The sequence below is a fragment of the Aphidius gifuensis genome, linkage group LG1, assembly GCF_014905175.1.
Source record: "Aphidius gifuensis isolate YNYX2018 linkage group LG1, ASM1490517v1, whole genome shotgun sequence".
NCBI lineage: Eukaryota > Metazoa > Arthropoda > Insecta > Hymenoptera > Braconidae > Aphidius > Aphidius gifuensis.
Window position 1 is genome coordinate 21,519,540 of NC_057788.1, and position 17,437 is coordinate 21,536,976.

General features: G+C 26.9%; 1 protein-coding gene across 1 annotated transcript in view; it reads left to right on the forward strand.

Annotated features, from left to right (window-relative positions):
- Positions 1 to 1,608: 1,608 nt before the first annotated feature.
- LOC122851893 (protein vestigial) overlaps positions 1,609 to 17,437 on the forward strand; it is a 47,635-nt gene continuing 31,806 nt past the window's right edge. The window contains exon 1 of the mRNA XM_044151396.1: positions 1,609 to 2,897. Within this exon, the coding sequence (XP_044007331.1) occupies positions 2,700 to 2,897 (198 nt within the window). The 5' untranslated portion in view covers positions 1,609 to 2,699. The remainder of the gene's footprint in view (positions 2,898 to 17,437) is intronic.

Here is a 17,437-nt window from a genome sequence, read left to right on the forward strand (position 1 = left end):
TGCTTTGTGGAATCTTCTAATTTGCTATTTCAACATTCTTAACGATCCTTGTACCTGAACTGTTGCTGCGATTTCGTAGGACTCGTGAAAGAGATCCTGCGTTTGGCGAACTGTCAAAAAACATGATTCGCGGCTTCTTTAGTAAGTGCCGCTATTTCTCCAACGAAATTATAGGAGCAAAGAGTAAAGGTTCCCAAAAGAAGAATCGAAAGTATAAAACGTTGTGTTAATCGACCGTGCGAAAGCAAACGAATTGAACTTATAAGAAGCAATTCGCTTCGGCGACTACTTTGTTGTTGAATCAAATGACGGCAAATATTTATAAATTCTATATCTTTTTTTTATTTTATACTTGAAATTACCTGCAGTAGTTTCTGTAATTTATTCTTGCCGCGCAATTATTGTTTTATTGTACCACAATAAAACATTTAAAAAACATACGTGAGGTGGATTAAATAATAAGCTTATGAATCGAGTTGGCGGCGGAAAGTAATTAATTATTCTGCACGAGCTTGCATCTCTCTGTATATATGAGGTTTATTCGTGTAAAAGCGGAGCATCTTTACTGTCATATAATAATAGAATAGCCATGAAACATATTATATATTGTGGGGTCATCTCGTCGTCATTCATCGTATATATATATTTCACCCCATTCTTAATATCACTGACAAATTTATACCCAACTATTAGCAGCAGGGTGCGACCCTGGGTATTGTCAAGTGGATGACCCTGCACGTGCACAATAATAGTGAACCCTTCGCCTTATACCTTGTATTGCATACGTGTTTGATCCAGACAACAACGTATGTATAGAGTAGAAAATAAAGAATATAAAAGAAAAAAAAAAATAATAAATAAAATAAATAATAGCATGCTAGATGCAATGTCACGCTTGTCCTGAGTGATAGGGAGAGTCTTATTGGATTCGTCTGACACCCTATAAAGTCTTTGAAACCTGCTAGATAACATATTGGATTAAAATACCAGCTATTTTAAAAACTGATTTGTTACGGTCAAGTGTTAGTCACTGCAAAAAAAAAAAAATAGAAAAAAGTTTTATACCCAAATGAAAATAGCAATAGAAATTTTTTCATTTTTATCTCTGTTGAAGAGAATCTATTTTGATGAGTAAATAAATTTTCTTCAATAAAAATAAAAATAGGTCAAAACTATATGTATATCTATTTAAGAAAAGGTCCCGCATGATAATTACAGTGCAAAATCACAAGAAGAAATAAAACTTTATCGATACATTACTAAGCTGTTAATTAAGACTCATTATGCTTGAGTCTGGCCAAATAAAACAAGAACAAAAGTGTGAAAGTTTTCTTCAATTTACAGAGTATATATAGAAAAGCATTCTCCGATAATATAATATATATAGTTAAAACTCAACCCCATTCTTCGTACTTTCGTATATGTATATAAAGCAGCAGCAGCAGAGATCCCATATAAAATTGTAGAAAATTCACAATGATAGGAGAGTGTCGGTATAGAAAGTTTTTGAAATCCTACAGTAGGAACTTCTTAATACTAGTGTGGTAGCCAAGGGGTTCATTGTGAGATCAATACAGAAACAAGCGTTATAGGAGTGGCATCTGTTATCTCATTGGACGTTACCAAGAGTTGCTATGATTGGTCCGTAGTTGGTACTGCCAGTAGGCGTATACCAAGGTTTGTGATATTGGGGTGATCGGGCGGTTCTCGACCCTCAACACTCGTGGGACAGTCCACCGGTTACTTGAAAGACACCACAAGGGGGAAGACATTAGCTAGAAAAAGAACCTGCTAGTGAAGAGAAGGGTGACGTACAAAATACTGACTTCAGTCTGTGTTTGTCCACCAAAGAAGTCATATCATTAGATCCAAAGGACTAAATATTGTTTATTTTTTGTTTTGTTTTTTTTTTCAAAAAAAAAAAGAAAAGAAAAAAAGGTGTTTATATTCAATCAGTTTTTATACATATCCACAGGCCAAGCTATATAACATGTTAATGAATGTTTAAATTATGAACATATTATTTTTAATATGTTCATAAATTGGTGATGAAAAATTTATAGCAGCTAAAATTTTACGTTATTTTAGTGCAAATTTTAGTGTGTGTGTGTGTGATATGTATAGTTATCTAAGAAGTGAAGATCATTAAATTGTAGTGAAAAGAAATAAATTATAGCTATAGCATTTGACAGTATTGTATATCCAACTGTATATAAAGCTGATTTTATATCCGACGGTGAATGGATTTTTCGTGTTTCTCACACACACACAGTGTATATAAAATAAAAAGTTTTTTTTTCCAGCATATGAATTGTAAAAAAAAATATAACACAAGTGACGACTATTATACTATTACGAATTTTTGAAATAACAAACTTGATAAATCATCCTTCAAGGTTTCGATGAAGTGTCATCAGTGTCACATTCTTTACTAACATATATACCGTTGGTGAAGAACAACAATGATCTATTCTGGAATTGCATGAAATTGTTGCGAAACAATTATTAAAAAAATTCATAGTTGAATAATAAATTTTATTCGTAAAACTATTAATAATAATATATATATTTATTAAAGAAAATAAGTAAAATATATAAATACAAAAGTGGAGGAAGTAAAAGCAGGTGGTTACGTGGGTGCAACGTTCGGATACGCAAGTCGGCAGGCCGGCTCTGCAGTGCCGGGTCCGGGGGGTGTGATGAGCTGCTCCGAGGTGATGTATCAATATTATCCTTATCTTTATCAGAGGCCACCGCCGCCCCCGCACCCAAGTCATTCTCATGCGGCATCACATACTCATCCACATGCTAATCCTCATACTGCTCATCATAGTCCAGCAAGACCAGCGCCTTTTCAGCCATTTTCAACAGCTACTTCAACTCATCAGTATGATAGAGTAAGTTTGCGAAAATTTCAATCAATCAACTTGATAGAAAATCATTGATAAACCAGATATATATTTATGATTCGAATCATAAATTAGTGCGAGTTGTTGTTTTTTTTTTTTTTTTTTTTAAATACCTTGGTAAATATCACTGCAGTTTTCTTTCCTTTTTCCTGGTTGCAGTTTTAATGCTTCTTTACGTAAGCTCTTGAATAACCAAAGATAACAGGTTCTTCATTTTTCTATTTATAAAATATTTTCTCTCAATTCATGGGGGGTGTTAATATTCGAGGCGATACTGAAAACATATAAATTATATCATGATAATCTATCAAATGAACAAATATTTACTAGGCAGTTAATATAAATGTGTATATATACAAAAAAACAAATTAACAAACATAAAACATTTTTTATTTTTTGTTTTATGAGGTGATGATTTTTTGAAGCTTGTAATATTGTTGATGGTATTTACAATCATTATTTAATATCTCAATATGTCTTAATGTCTATTTTTTATTTTTTTTTTATATATATACAATTTGATTTTTGTATTTTTTTTATTTTCTCAACTTTGTCATCCACGGCCTCGTGCTTCTTTTAATATGTCTGGCATGAGGTCAGGCGTGCTTCTGTTATACGCGTACGACCATCTGCGCACAACAGGGTGCTGTTTTTATTTGTTGTATTTATTTTGTATTTGAGTCCATTTAAATTTTGTACTATTGCAGTGCAAATTATACTCATATCTTTATCATAGTTTGCCAATTGAAAAATGATTTTTAATGCGTGATGACAAGTAAAATAATGACTGATTATTATCAATGTTTAGATTAATGATTTTCGATAAGTTTATAGTGTAGGTGTTTAATGTTTATTCATATTTGGTTTTTTTTTTTTTTTTAAATGTCACTTTCTATTTTACTGAAACTGCAGTAAAATAATAATCATTAATTCTACATTCAAGCCCACATTCCAAAGATTTATAATCAGCATCATCATGAATTCTAAAAAGTAAATCAACTTAACAGTGACATTTAACGTGAGAGCGAATGAAAAATAAAATAAAAAATAGTATATTAAAGAAAAAAAGACAGAAAGCATATAAAAGTGCGTGTTTTTTTTTTGAAGAAAGTGCCGCAAAAGATAAAAATTTCGAAAAATTTCTGGATCGACTCCAAATTAATTAGCATGCCTTTGTCGTTTTCCGCGTCAATTTTAAATATTTCTAATTTTTCAAATCAAATATAAATAAGTAGTATATCATGCTAAAATTTTAAAATAATAGATAATAATTTGAGCTTTTATTTCCATGTGTACTGCAATGTAAACAATATATTTTTAATTTGCTTTGCAATATGGAGGGTTGCTGGTACAGTGTTTAGTTTAGATTCTTAAAAGTTGTTTTGTTTTTTTAAGTATAATAAAGCACATATAAGTGTGCCAAAGTTTTGCATTATGATGATTTTTTTTTGTTTGTTTTTTCATATATAAATAATCGTGTAACTTTAAAGTATGTTTAAAAAAGAAAATTTCATCTTGAGACATGATTAAGAGGTCGTAAAACAGACAAATAAATAAAATATAAAAGATATAAAGTGTGCGAAAAAAAAAAAAATCTTAAGGCTACGTTGCCATTCTGACAGTCGTGTGAAACCGGGTGAATTTAAGTTTTTAAAATTTTGCATTGGGTACATGAGGTAGTAAGCACATTCGTGTATATATTCATCTTGACACACCGCTTGGCTATTAATTCCTCGAGTCTTAAGTTGAAAAAAAAATATAAAAAAATAAAATAAAACCTGCAGTAAAGGACAAACTAAATATCCTGGAGTAAAGATAGACAGAGATGTATCAGGAGTGGCTATATCCGTTTGGCAAAAAGACTAAGTCGAGGGTATAAAGCCGCAGATCTTGAAAAAAATGAAGAAGAACAAAAAAAAAACACTTAGATATATAAAAGTAAACTCTTGTGCTTTTTTTTTTTGACCAAGGCTGTTGACTAGTTTCTGTAGTGCCCGCAAGGACATAATCTTTTAACATCAGTAAAATTGGCCCAGTCAGCTTTTTTTTTTTCTATTTGTAAATTTACTAAAATATTCTATATCTAAAAATCTTTTTCCCAGTCTATCAATTAACATCATATTGAAATTTTTTTTTTAAATGAAAACTTGATATATAATTTTTTGTTTTTAAAAATTATAATTTCTTTTTTTAAATGACATTTTTTTTACAGCTTTTTTTTTTTTTTTTTTCATTAATGTTTTTTCTCATTTCATTGCTACTCAGTGTGACAAGTGACGTATGTCTTGTTTTGTAGAGTGTTGTCGACAGTATGCTTGCGCCTGCCACACGCGACAACAAAGCGAGAAATATGCCGACGGGTTTGCACGATTACGAATCTCCGTTTAAAAGCAAGATATTTTAGATATATGCTTTACAAAATTTTAATTCTGTGTTTATATATACATAAAGTAAAAATTACACAAATTTAATTTTGTTTTGTTTATAAACTATATATATTTAGAAGACTAAATAAATTAATACAGAAATATATTTTTTTTTCACACTTGATAAATAGCTAGTTTTTCAAACTTTTGTTAAATGATAAATATATTTATTTATAAACTTGAAAACTTGAAAAATTACTGTCTTCATCGATTGAATTTAACCTTTAGTAGAAAAATAAAAAACAATCTGTCATCACTGTAAAAATTATTGTTCAGAAATGATTGTTTCGAGAAGTTTTAAACACAGAGCCTTGTCTATAGACATATATATATATATACACAGTAAAAAAAAGTTGGTAATTCGTTTGTAATTTGTAGACTTCAGTCGTTTGTCAAATTTTTGTTTGTTAATTTAACAAAAAAAAATTTGTAAAATCTTTTGACAAATTTTATTTGTCAATTTTACAAACAAAAAATTTGTAAAATATTTTTACAAACTCTGTTTGTTAATTTTACAAACTCCGTTTGTTAATTTTACAAACAAAAAATTTGTAAAATGATTTTACAAACTCCGTTTGTTAATTTTACCAACAAAAAATCTGTAAAATGTTTTTACAAACTCCGTTTGTTAATTTTACAAATTTCGTTTGTTAATTTTACAAATTTTTTTTTGTAAAATTAATTTGTAACATATAAATGAAAATTTAATGTAAAAATAAGAAGAATATCTGAAAAAATCTTGCATACGGTCGGATTGAGTCGGACGATGTGTGTTTTTATAAGCAGTTGATAATAGACAACACGTGAAGTATTTTTTTTCTTCAAAAACAAATAAATAATTATTAAATTATAATTATAATAAATCAATAATTCGTGTTTTCAATGACTTCATCAAGTAAGTTAATTTAAAGTGATTTATAAATCCCTTCAAGATTATTTATAAATGTTATTTTATATTTTTAATTAATTCTTAATTAATAACATAATAACAATATGCTTGTTGACAATATTTTCGAAGCTACTTACTTGATAATTAATTAATTGTTAAATATCAGGTAATATTGTAAGAATATAAATGGATTAGAAGAATTTCCTTATCAATATCAATTCTCGAATGTGTTTTTATTATTGTTCAGTATAAAAATGAAAAAAAATGGGTACAGCTATCAGAGCATTTTACATATGCTGATATCATCCACAAAGGTTTATTAGTTATTTATTTTGTTTAATTCACTTAAGAATTTGTTTGATTCATAAATACTTTTTTCAATTTTAAAGTATATGCAATATTTGCATTACCTGAGGAGCAAGATATTGAGATTACTGATCTAAATGATGTTTTAATTGATTCAGATATATTATGTAATTTTATACGTTGAAATAGTCATAGCTTGACATCTAAACTTAGACAGAAAATAGTAAATTTGTTAGATATATGTAAGATTTTTTTGCTTTTTTATTTTATTGAAATTATTAACTAAAAAATTGATTATTTGTTGACATTATCATATTATGTGATGTTTTTTCAGCTAAAAATATAGTTGCTAATGTTACACAAACTCATGGATTAAAGCATGCTGATGGTAGTACAAGTGCTAATGTTATACCAGTACCATCAGATAAACCAATTGATCTCAATGACGACAAAGAGCCTTTACCGAAAAAAACCAAAATTAAAAAAAAAAATAATTGGGGACGTGGTTTTAGCTCAAGTTAGTTGTTAAGAAAGAATTTGAATTGTATTTTTTTTCCCTTTACTGAATATCTAATTTTTTTATTTTATCAAGCAATTGAAAGAACGTCTCATTAATCACTAATATGGAGATAAAAAATTTGAATCATATACAATGATTTAGGATATTTAACAAAAAAATGTAGAAAAGTTATTGTCAATATTGTGGCATATGAACTTTTAAAACATAAAAAAATAACCCAGAGATGTGGTTTTATTTCAAGGTAAATTTCATCAACAATGTTTGACTAAAAAATTTGCTGATAATAATTATTAAGTTTAAAACGTATACAAAAGTTACAAAGATGGTAGTGTATTTAAAAATAATACATTTTTTCAAATAAATAAAATTTCAATTCATCTACAAATTTATTATGACGAGTTTGAGGTTTGCAACCCTTTGAGTCCGAAAGCCGGTATACACAAAATTGGTGCTTTTTATTTTTCCATTTTAAATTTACCTTAACATATGCTTTCAAAATTAGACAATATTCGTTTACTTGCCCTCGGTTATGATTCTGATATTTAAAGTTTTGGTATAAATCCAGTTTTAAAATATAATAGTTAATGATTCAAAAATTTTCGAAACAGATTGTATATTTATAAAAGGACTTAATTCTTTTGTCAGTTTAATATCTGTAAGTTTTGATAATTTAGAGGAGCAAAATAATAGGTATGAATGAATCTTTCGTAGCACATTCTTGTAGAATTTGTAAAATAACTATAAAAGAAGCTAGAAAAAGTGTTTCATTAAATGAAAGTCTGTTGCGAACTAAATCAGAATTTATCTCATTATATCATCAGTTAGAATATTGTAATAATGATACATTTAATTTTATAAAAAAAAAAAAAAGTAGAGTTGAAATTTTATGATTTTGTTGATAGTTCAATTGTTGATATATTCCATGACTTTTGGTATTTGTCACCGAGATATAAAATATGTACTTAAATATTTGATCAAGATAGGTATTGTCGATCTGTCAAATTTAAATAATAAAATATCAACTTTTGATTATGGCTCACATAATAGATCTATAACCATCCATGTCGAATAGATTTAAATAAAAACGCAAATTTAGTAGGTCAGCGTGGTGCTCAAATGTTTTGTTTGATGACTTATTTACCACTTTTTTTAACTGATGAAATAACGAAATTGAATCATGAGGGTACAAAAAAATGGAGAGTTATTTTATTGTTAATAGAAATTATGAAAATTGTTTTTGCTCCAACAATAAGCTATGATATGTTAGATAGACTAACAGTTTTAATTAAAGACCATCATAGTCTTATTATTAATGAATTTAATTCATCATTGATAATGAAAGATCATTTGATAACACATCTTCCAATGATTATAAGTAAAATGGGACTACCAAGAATTCATTGGACCATGAAATACGAAAGTAAAAATGGATTTTTAAAAAGTTTCGTATACAAGTTGAAAAATTTCAAAGACATAGCACATACACTGGCTAATCGTCATCAAAAATGTATGCTACAAACATGGAATAATAGAAAACTATATTCTGAAGACGAACCACAAATTAACAACACAAAAATAATAAGTTTAAAGTCAAGTGAATTTTGTGATATTATTAACAAAACGTTAAATATAAATTCAAATAATTATATTTCTATAGGTATATATAATAGTGTTGATATTCGAGGTGAACATTTGATAATACAAAAATTTATTTGTACATCAAATACTATAATAGTTTTCCAACTTTCGGAAAAATCCATATGATTTTTTCACATAATTTAAAGTTTTATATCATTTGTCAAAGTTGGAAGACAGAAGGTATTTCACCATCATGCTTAGGATATATTGTAGAAAATACTTTTGAATTATGTATACATGAAGTTATCAATCTATACCTCATGAAAAGTTAGAATATAAACGAGTCTATACAGATAAAAAATTAGTTATTGTAACAGATTATTTTTTGTAAATTTTGTAATTGATAAAATAATATTGTATAAATATTCATATGTACAGAGTGAATCATTTCATTGTTTAGTTATATGAAAAATAATAAAATTTACGTATCAAAAAATATTATATAAATGAATATACATTTTTTTTTTTGCTTAAACAAAAAAAAAAAAATTTAACAAAAAGTATTTGTTAAATTAACAAACAGCTGTTTGTAAATTTCATTTTACAAACAAAAATTTGTAAAATTAACAAACGGCTGTTTGTAAATTTCATTTTACAAACAAAAATTTGTAAAATTAACAAACAGCTGTTTGTAAATTTTATTTTACAAACAAATATTTGTAAAATTAACAAACAATTATTTGTAGACCTAATTTAACAAATAAAATGTTTGTTAAATTAACAAACGTTTTGTTGGTGGACCTAAATTAACAAACTGAATTTGTTAATTTTACCAACTATTTTTTACTGTGTACGATTCCAACTTTCCATTACCGGTTTGCTACTTAAAATATACTATTTTATAATACATTTTCTAAAACAGAGTCCGAAAAAAAAAATTATATATATTTATTTCGATTAGAGGCAATAGCTAAAACTAAAAATATAATAGTAATATTTATTTATTTTTTAAAATTAACAACTTGAATAAATTAAATAACATTTAAAAAATGTCAAAGTAAAATAAATATTAGATTGAATATTTAGCAAGATGAATGAATTAAAAAAAAAAGGAGTGAAAAAAAAAAAATAATAATAATTTCATTTGATTGATAATGTGACGATTGATTTTCTATAAATTAAAATCTCGTTAGTAGTCAGAAAGAAGCGACATATGAATGTTTATGTAGATGTTGCAGCTTGAAAGTCATTGGCATTTTGATATGTCAGTGGTGACGGGATGTGTGTCTCGTCAAGTGCCAAAGACCATAAAAGAAACGACTTCTTCGTTAAAAGTCGCGGTGTGTGTGTGTGTGTGTGTTTGTGTTTCCAGTATATTTGTGTTGTATAGTTTTTCATCTCCCGTTGTTAAATATATATTATTGCACACACTGTTGTATATATCAAAACGTGATGTAAGATGTAGGTTTATACGATGTTCATGGGAGTTCGACAGGGATTTCAAATAAAACAAAAAGGTGGGGTAAATAAGAATCAAGAGAGAGGAGACAGGTGCATCAGCTTGCGGCTTTACGAAAGCATGCCATGAAACCACTATGTACCCTTCATTAGCACTCTTGTATATATCACTTCTTCTTTATTGTTACTGCATACATATATATTTACAAAATAAAAATTTCTATTGATTATTTCTTATCATATGATAAAGGGTAAAAAAATTAAGTCTTTTTGGGATCTCTTCTAAATCTCGTTTGTGAGACGGATAAAGATTTTTCAAAGACAAATTAAAGAAGAATTGGAAAAAAATAATTGACGATAGAAAAATTTCCCAGTGATAGAACAGATAAAAAAAAAAACGTATAGAGTCGGACTTACGGTCGGAGTCGGAGTCAGAGTCGGACTTAAGGTCAGAATTAGAGCTGGAGCAAGTAGATATTGTTAAATTTTAAAACTTGAGTGTTTACTTATCTAATTGTGTTATAATTGAATTAAAAAAATTTATTCACACATATTTAGGTTAATCTTAGAATCCATATTTCAAAAGAAACGTAAAGTCGAATTTAACGTCGGAGTCGGGCTTATAAGGTCAGAGTTACAGCTGCAGGTACAAGTAGATATTGTTGAATTTCGAAATTTGAGTGTTTACTTATTTATAATTGTGTTATTATTGAATTAAGAGAATTTATTTACACATATTGAGGTCAACCTAGGATTCCATATTTCAAAAAAAAACGTAGAGTCGAATTTAAGGTCGGAGTCGGACTTATAAGGTCAGAGTTAAAGCTGGTGCAAGTGTATATTGTCTAAATTCAAAATTCAAGTGTTTATCTATTTAATTTTGTTATTATTGAATTGAAAGAATTTATTTACACATACTGAGGTCAATCTTGGAATCCATATTTCAAAAAAGACGTAAAGTCGAATTTAACGTCGGAGTCGGACTTATAAGGTCAGAGTTAGAGCTGGTGCAATCATGTGCAAGTAGATACTATTTAATTTCAAAACTTGAGTGTTTATCTATTTAATTGTGTTATTATTAAACAAAAAGAATTTATTTACACATACCGAGGTCAATCTTGGAATCCATATTTAAAAAAAAACGTAGAGTCGGTTTTAAGGTCGGAGTCGGACTTTAGGTCAGAGTTATAGAGCCAGCGCAAGTAGATACGGTTGAATTTTAAAATTTGAATGTGTACTTATTTATATATGTTGTTATTGAATTGAAAGAATTTATTTACACATATTTAGATCAATCTCAGGATCCTTTTTTGAAAAAAAAAGTAGAGTCGGATTTAAGGTCGGAGTCGGACTTAAGGTCAGAGTTAGAGACTTAGAGCCAGTGCAAGTATAGATACTGTTGAATTTTAAAATGTAGGTGTTTATCAATTTAATTGTGTTATTAACAAATTAAAAGAATTTATTTACACATATTTAGGTCAATCTCAGAATCCTTTTTTTTAAAAAAACGTAGAGTCGGATTTAAGGTCGGAGTCGGACTTAAGGTCAGAGTTAGAGCTGGTGCACGTAGATATTGTTGACTTCTAAAATATGAATGTTTACTTATATAATTGTGTTATTATTGAATTAAAAGAATTTATTTACACACATTTGGGTGAATCTCAGAATCCTTTTTTGAAAAAAAACGTAGAGTCAGATTTAAGGTCGGAGTCGGACTTTAGGTCAGAGTTAGAGCCAGCGCAAGTATATAGATACTGTTGGATTTGAAAATTTGAATGTTTACTTATTTAATTCTGTTATTATTTAATTAAATGAATTTATTTACACATATTTCGGTCAATCTTAGAATCTATATGTAAAAAAAAAACGTAGAGTCAGAGTCGGTGCAAGTAGATACACTGAAAAAAAAAAGTGCAAAAAGTTATTCGTTGTTAACTTGTTCAATTTATTCGTCTCTAATTTTTCTACAATTCTTCTTCAATTTCTTTAAAAAACGAGATTTAGAAGAGATCTCTACGAGATCTCAAAAAGACTTAATTAGTCTATACAATTCAAATCAAATTAGCCATTTTTTTTTATTTTTTATATGTTTTAATTTTCATCAAAAAAATATTAAAAAGATGAAAAATTGTATAGTCGCTTTTTTTTTATATAATAATTTTGTTTCTTTCTTTTTAAAGAAATAAAAAACACTCAGTTATTTCTCATTTAAAATCAAAATTATTACGTAATATTTATACATAATTTAATTTTTTTTTTTTTTTTATTTCTTTACCTGAATTTTAGATAAAAGTAAAATTCCAGAAGCCATAGATTTAATTAATTAACGAAAGACCACCACGAAGGATTTACCAAGTATAACTGAAAGAGGTAGTTTTGAAAATTGTGACATTCTCATATAAAGATAGATATAATTTTAACCTAAATTTTGGTTATAAATTTCGTATAGCTTCTGGTTCCCAATCGAATTTTTTGGGTTACTATTGAACAACGTGAGTCTTTTTTTTTTTTTTTTCTTATCTGTTTTCATTTTTTATTTTTATTATGTTTTTTAATTCTTTTTTCTCTATATCTTTTCTCAAACGAACCGCGCGTGTACATTTTACCTGGTCAAGTTTTACGATCGTCGCGCCGAGGTGGCAGTGTGTCCCTCGGGTTATCATTGCTGCGGGATCTGACCAGTGTACTCGGTAGAACATCGATGCCTTCTTCACTCACACGCTTTTTCGTAACTGCCTCGTTTCTTTTTTTTTTTTTTTTTCCCCATTTTTTATAGTGTGTCGTATTCGAGACAAACAGAAAAAAAAAAAAGTTTTTTTAAAAATAAAAAGAAATAAAATAAAATCAAATGAACAAAAAAGGCAGACTTCGTGCTGACGACTATTTTCTCGTTTGCCTATATACTTGTGTGCACATGAAGAAAAGAACACTGAATCAAAAAAACAGAGAATAATAATAAAAAAAAAAAAAGGATAGCTGGTATGCATGGAGTGCAGCCAATTTGGCCGTATGGCAAACGAAAAGAAAGATACGCGGTTCTTTATTCAAGAGTAAAGGGAATGGAGTCGTTTTCTTTGTCTCAGTAAATGTCCAAAGATAGCTCGGATAGCCACCGATTTATCGGATACAAAATTGGTAAATCGATATCCACAAGGTATATCAAGATATATTATATAAAATACATTACTCCTGTTTATTTTATTTTAAATTTTTTAAAATGACATATATATTTTGTATATAAATTGTGATAAAACTCATTTTTTTTTTTATTTAAAAGGTTATAATAATTATGATTTTTAATTAAATACTAATTAATGCTTAGATCAAGTGTGTCTACTTGGCAGTCATGTAGAAACACACAAATAAATATATATAAAAAAAATAAATAAACAAAATTAAAAAAAAACAATAAAAAGCTTCATCTTCTCTTTTTGAGAGAAGAGAAATTCAGAAGGCGTTCAAGCTTATAAATTATAACGACTTGACTTTTTGTCCCGTCACATGTTCACTTTCGTCTACAATTTTAGTGAATATATATATATGTCTCACCCTTCTTCAGCTTCTACGTGAATATCTTACTGTATAGTAAGATCTTCAGACTTTTCTAGGTTCCTATACTTAAATTAAGTGTCGTCTGTCTTTCTATTCTGTGGTCCCAAATATATTTATATATTTCATATAAAATCTATTAAAAAAAAAAAGAATCTTCTATTAGAAAAAATCATTTCTAGGGTATTAATAATTAATTAAATAATTAAAGGAAAAGCATTGAATATATATACACAGTAAAATATTATAAATAAATAATTATTTACATGTTTTCAAGTCAATCAAAATTACTTGTTATATTTAGTCAAATTAAAAATAAATTTAAGGGGCAAATTAAGTGTATGTATTTTTGAATAAATTTTTGATTTATTCTACTTTATTTTTGACATTAATTATTATATATTTTTGATATATAATTAAAATATTTCATGTGATTATATGTACTGAATGATAAAATTTATATTTTCGAAAATATAATTTTGCAATTTTTTCATTCGAAAAAAAAGAGATGATAATAATTTGATGATGATGATGATAGTCTTTTTGTTTGTTTATATATTGACATGAACGAAAAGACGATCAGGTAGGTAGAATTTATGCGTTTTGCTATATACGAGTCGATACCACTTCGATATTGTCAATCGGTTTGTATATAGTTGAAGAGAGTGACCGTGTGTCCACAACTTCTGGAATTCCTTCGCGTCGTATTAGGAGAGATCGACTCGCGCGCCGTAATTTGTTATTGACGGAATAAATTTTTGCTACACACTCTTCTTTTATATATACAAGATCTTTTAAGATCACATTCCGTAAGCTATATAAACATACTGCAGGCTATTTATTTCATTTTATAATGATTTAAAAAAAATTTAACAATCGATATAACATTGCACATTTAAAATTTTGTTTTTTAAATTCTTTTTGATTATATATGTATTTACATATGAAAAAGATGTTGTTAAATGTCAGTTAAAGACATGTTAAAGATTTAGGAAAAACATTGAAAAGATGTGAAACACGTGTAGAACTATAGATCAACGCGACAACAGCACTACTCATGTGACGTGTTGCTATATACACTTTGTCAATGTTATCACGCCTTAAAATAGTCAAATTATAACGTACCGTTCTGTCTGGCACATCGTTAAATATCATTAAAAAAAAAGCTCTTTAAATATTGTTAAATTCAAGGGGTTTGTCACGAGTCAAATCATCAAACTATTTTATTTTAAATTACTTTGAATTGAGACATAAAGTTCATTTGAAAAAAAAAACCCTCAATCAAATTTCTTTTTTAAATTTTAATTTTCTTTCTAAAATTTATTAACAAAGAAAATCAACAATAGATTACTCAAGACGTAAATAAATATATGACTAAATAAAATATTTGATTTATATATAAATATATTCTGATAGTCAGTCATCTTTGACTTATCTTAAAATTGATTTAAAAAATCACTTTGGATACGATTGTGCATTAATATTATATTATATATATACAATGATAAATATACAGACAGATAATATGTTTATTTATTTATTTTTTTATATTGTTTTTAATGTCAAATTTTTTATGGATTGCTTTGAGTTGTAGAAAATAAAAAATAAAATTATATACACAGTGTACTACATGAAGTTGCAAAAATTAATAACAGTGTAGAAGTATTTACCCTTATCAATATTCATTTTTGTTTTATAAATTTTCTTCGACATTGACTTATACAGTGTCAATGTGAACCTCTATCATGTTTGTGACTGCAAAGATCAGAATCACTTTTCTCTGAGATGCTTTGGCGCACGTAGTACGTCAAGTTTGTCACGATAGATATCGATTCGTAGAATCTAAACTCTTGAGACTTGAAGCAACTAAAATATTCTCTGACATGATACTAAGATCTTAAATAAAAATAAAAAAGAAATTTAAACTGGCTATATATTGCCTTAGTGATTTTTATTGTTTTTTTTTTCGAAATTTTAATTGAAATTTTATCATTTAAAATGTACTTTGATTTTAATGGTCTATTTGAGTTTGATTGCATAAAATTGTAATCATAATTGCACCATAAATTCTTTTTTAATTGATATTTGATAATTTTACCTCTTATAATTTATATTTTAATTTGAAAAAGTTTATTTTTATTTATTTTTGTATTTAAAAATCATTAAAAAATTATAAATTTATAATTTTTTTTACTTTTATAAATAAACTTTTTCAACTAATTTTTTTTTTTTTGCATTTAGTTCATTAAAATGCAGACTTATTTGTGCAATATAAATTTAAAAAATAAATCATTCAATAATAACAACAATAAATCAACAATTAAAAGCCGAAAAAATCATCTCTATGATGAAAAAAAAAATAAAATAGAAGAAAAAGGTTATAATATTATATAATTTTATGCTTTATAATTAAAACCTAAAAAATCTAAATCTTCTAATACTTTATGAGGCAAATATTTAAAGCATATTCCCCTAAGATGAAAAAAATTGAAAAAAAAAAAAAATAAACCCCCCATATATTTTAGTCATTTAAATAAAATAAATTAGTAAAATATGCAAAGGAAGTGGCAAATTAATAACCAAACATTGCTTATAACAATTTTGTTTGCAAGCTTTAGATGTAACTTGAATCCTCTGTACTTTATTTTTATTTTTTTGTTTCTTCCATATATATATAAAAGTTATTTTATTAATTTTTTTATTCGTTCACTTTTCTTTAATGTGTATATATTTTTTTTTTAAATTCTCTTAAAAATCTTGCTCGGTAGCCGCAGGCCAACGATAAGCCACCATTACTAAAATACCAAGCTCGTTTGACCAACGAGAAAAAGCCGGTCTGGCACAGTCAGGCGCAGTGTACACCTTACTACCACTCAGCCACTTGAATATATCTTAAGCTTTTTATTTTGTCACAACAGCAATTACAAAGTTACATTACCTCGTGATCGTGAAAAATAATGAAATAAAATATAAAAAATAAATACATTTAACATATGGTGCATACAAATATATTTAAACAAACAATAACTTACAAATTTTTAAGCTTAAACTATTTTTTTTTTTCTTTTTTTATATATATTTATTTATGTATGTATATATCTGTATATTATTTTATAATACACCATCGAGTGTACGCGGTTTTTTTTTATTATTTTTATGTCGAGGGCATAGGTATATAGTAAGGGAGTACCCAGCAATGCGGATTCAATGAGGTGGAGAGGATAGAAGACTGTCACAAGAGGTATGATTTGTCGCTACGTCGACCAGCTGCCGCCCTCGTGTTCCTCCTTCATGCATGCAAAAAAAAAAAATAAAATAAAATGAAATTTGCACAAGATAAAAAAAAATTCAAAAAATAACAAAAAATTTTATTCAAACAGTCACTCAGAGAAATGTCTTCTAACTATTTTATATATATATATTGCATCCAAGAATGTTCGGAATACATATGGCTTTGAAATTACGTAAAATTGAAATTAAATAAAAATATATATTGTAAATATATTTTAAATATTTTAAATATAATTTAAAAAAATTATATATCAGTGATAAGAAAATTTTCTTTAAAACAAATTTCTTGGAAATTTCAAATTAGTAATTTAAAAAACAATAATTTATGGATTAAAAAAAGAAAAAAAAATTTAATTTTTTAAAATTGTTGTTTATATTAGTCAAAAAAATAAAAAAAAAACTGGTTTATTTCATGGAAGACTTATACAAAAAGTTACTAAAATTAAATCACAAAATTTGTTGCTTATAGAAGTTTTTTTTATATTTGAATTTCTTATTTTTGTGTATTTTA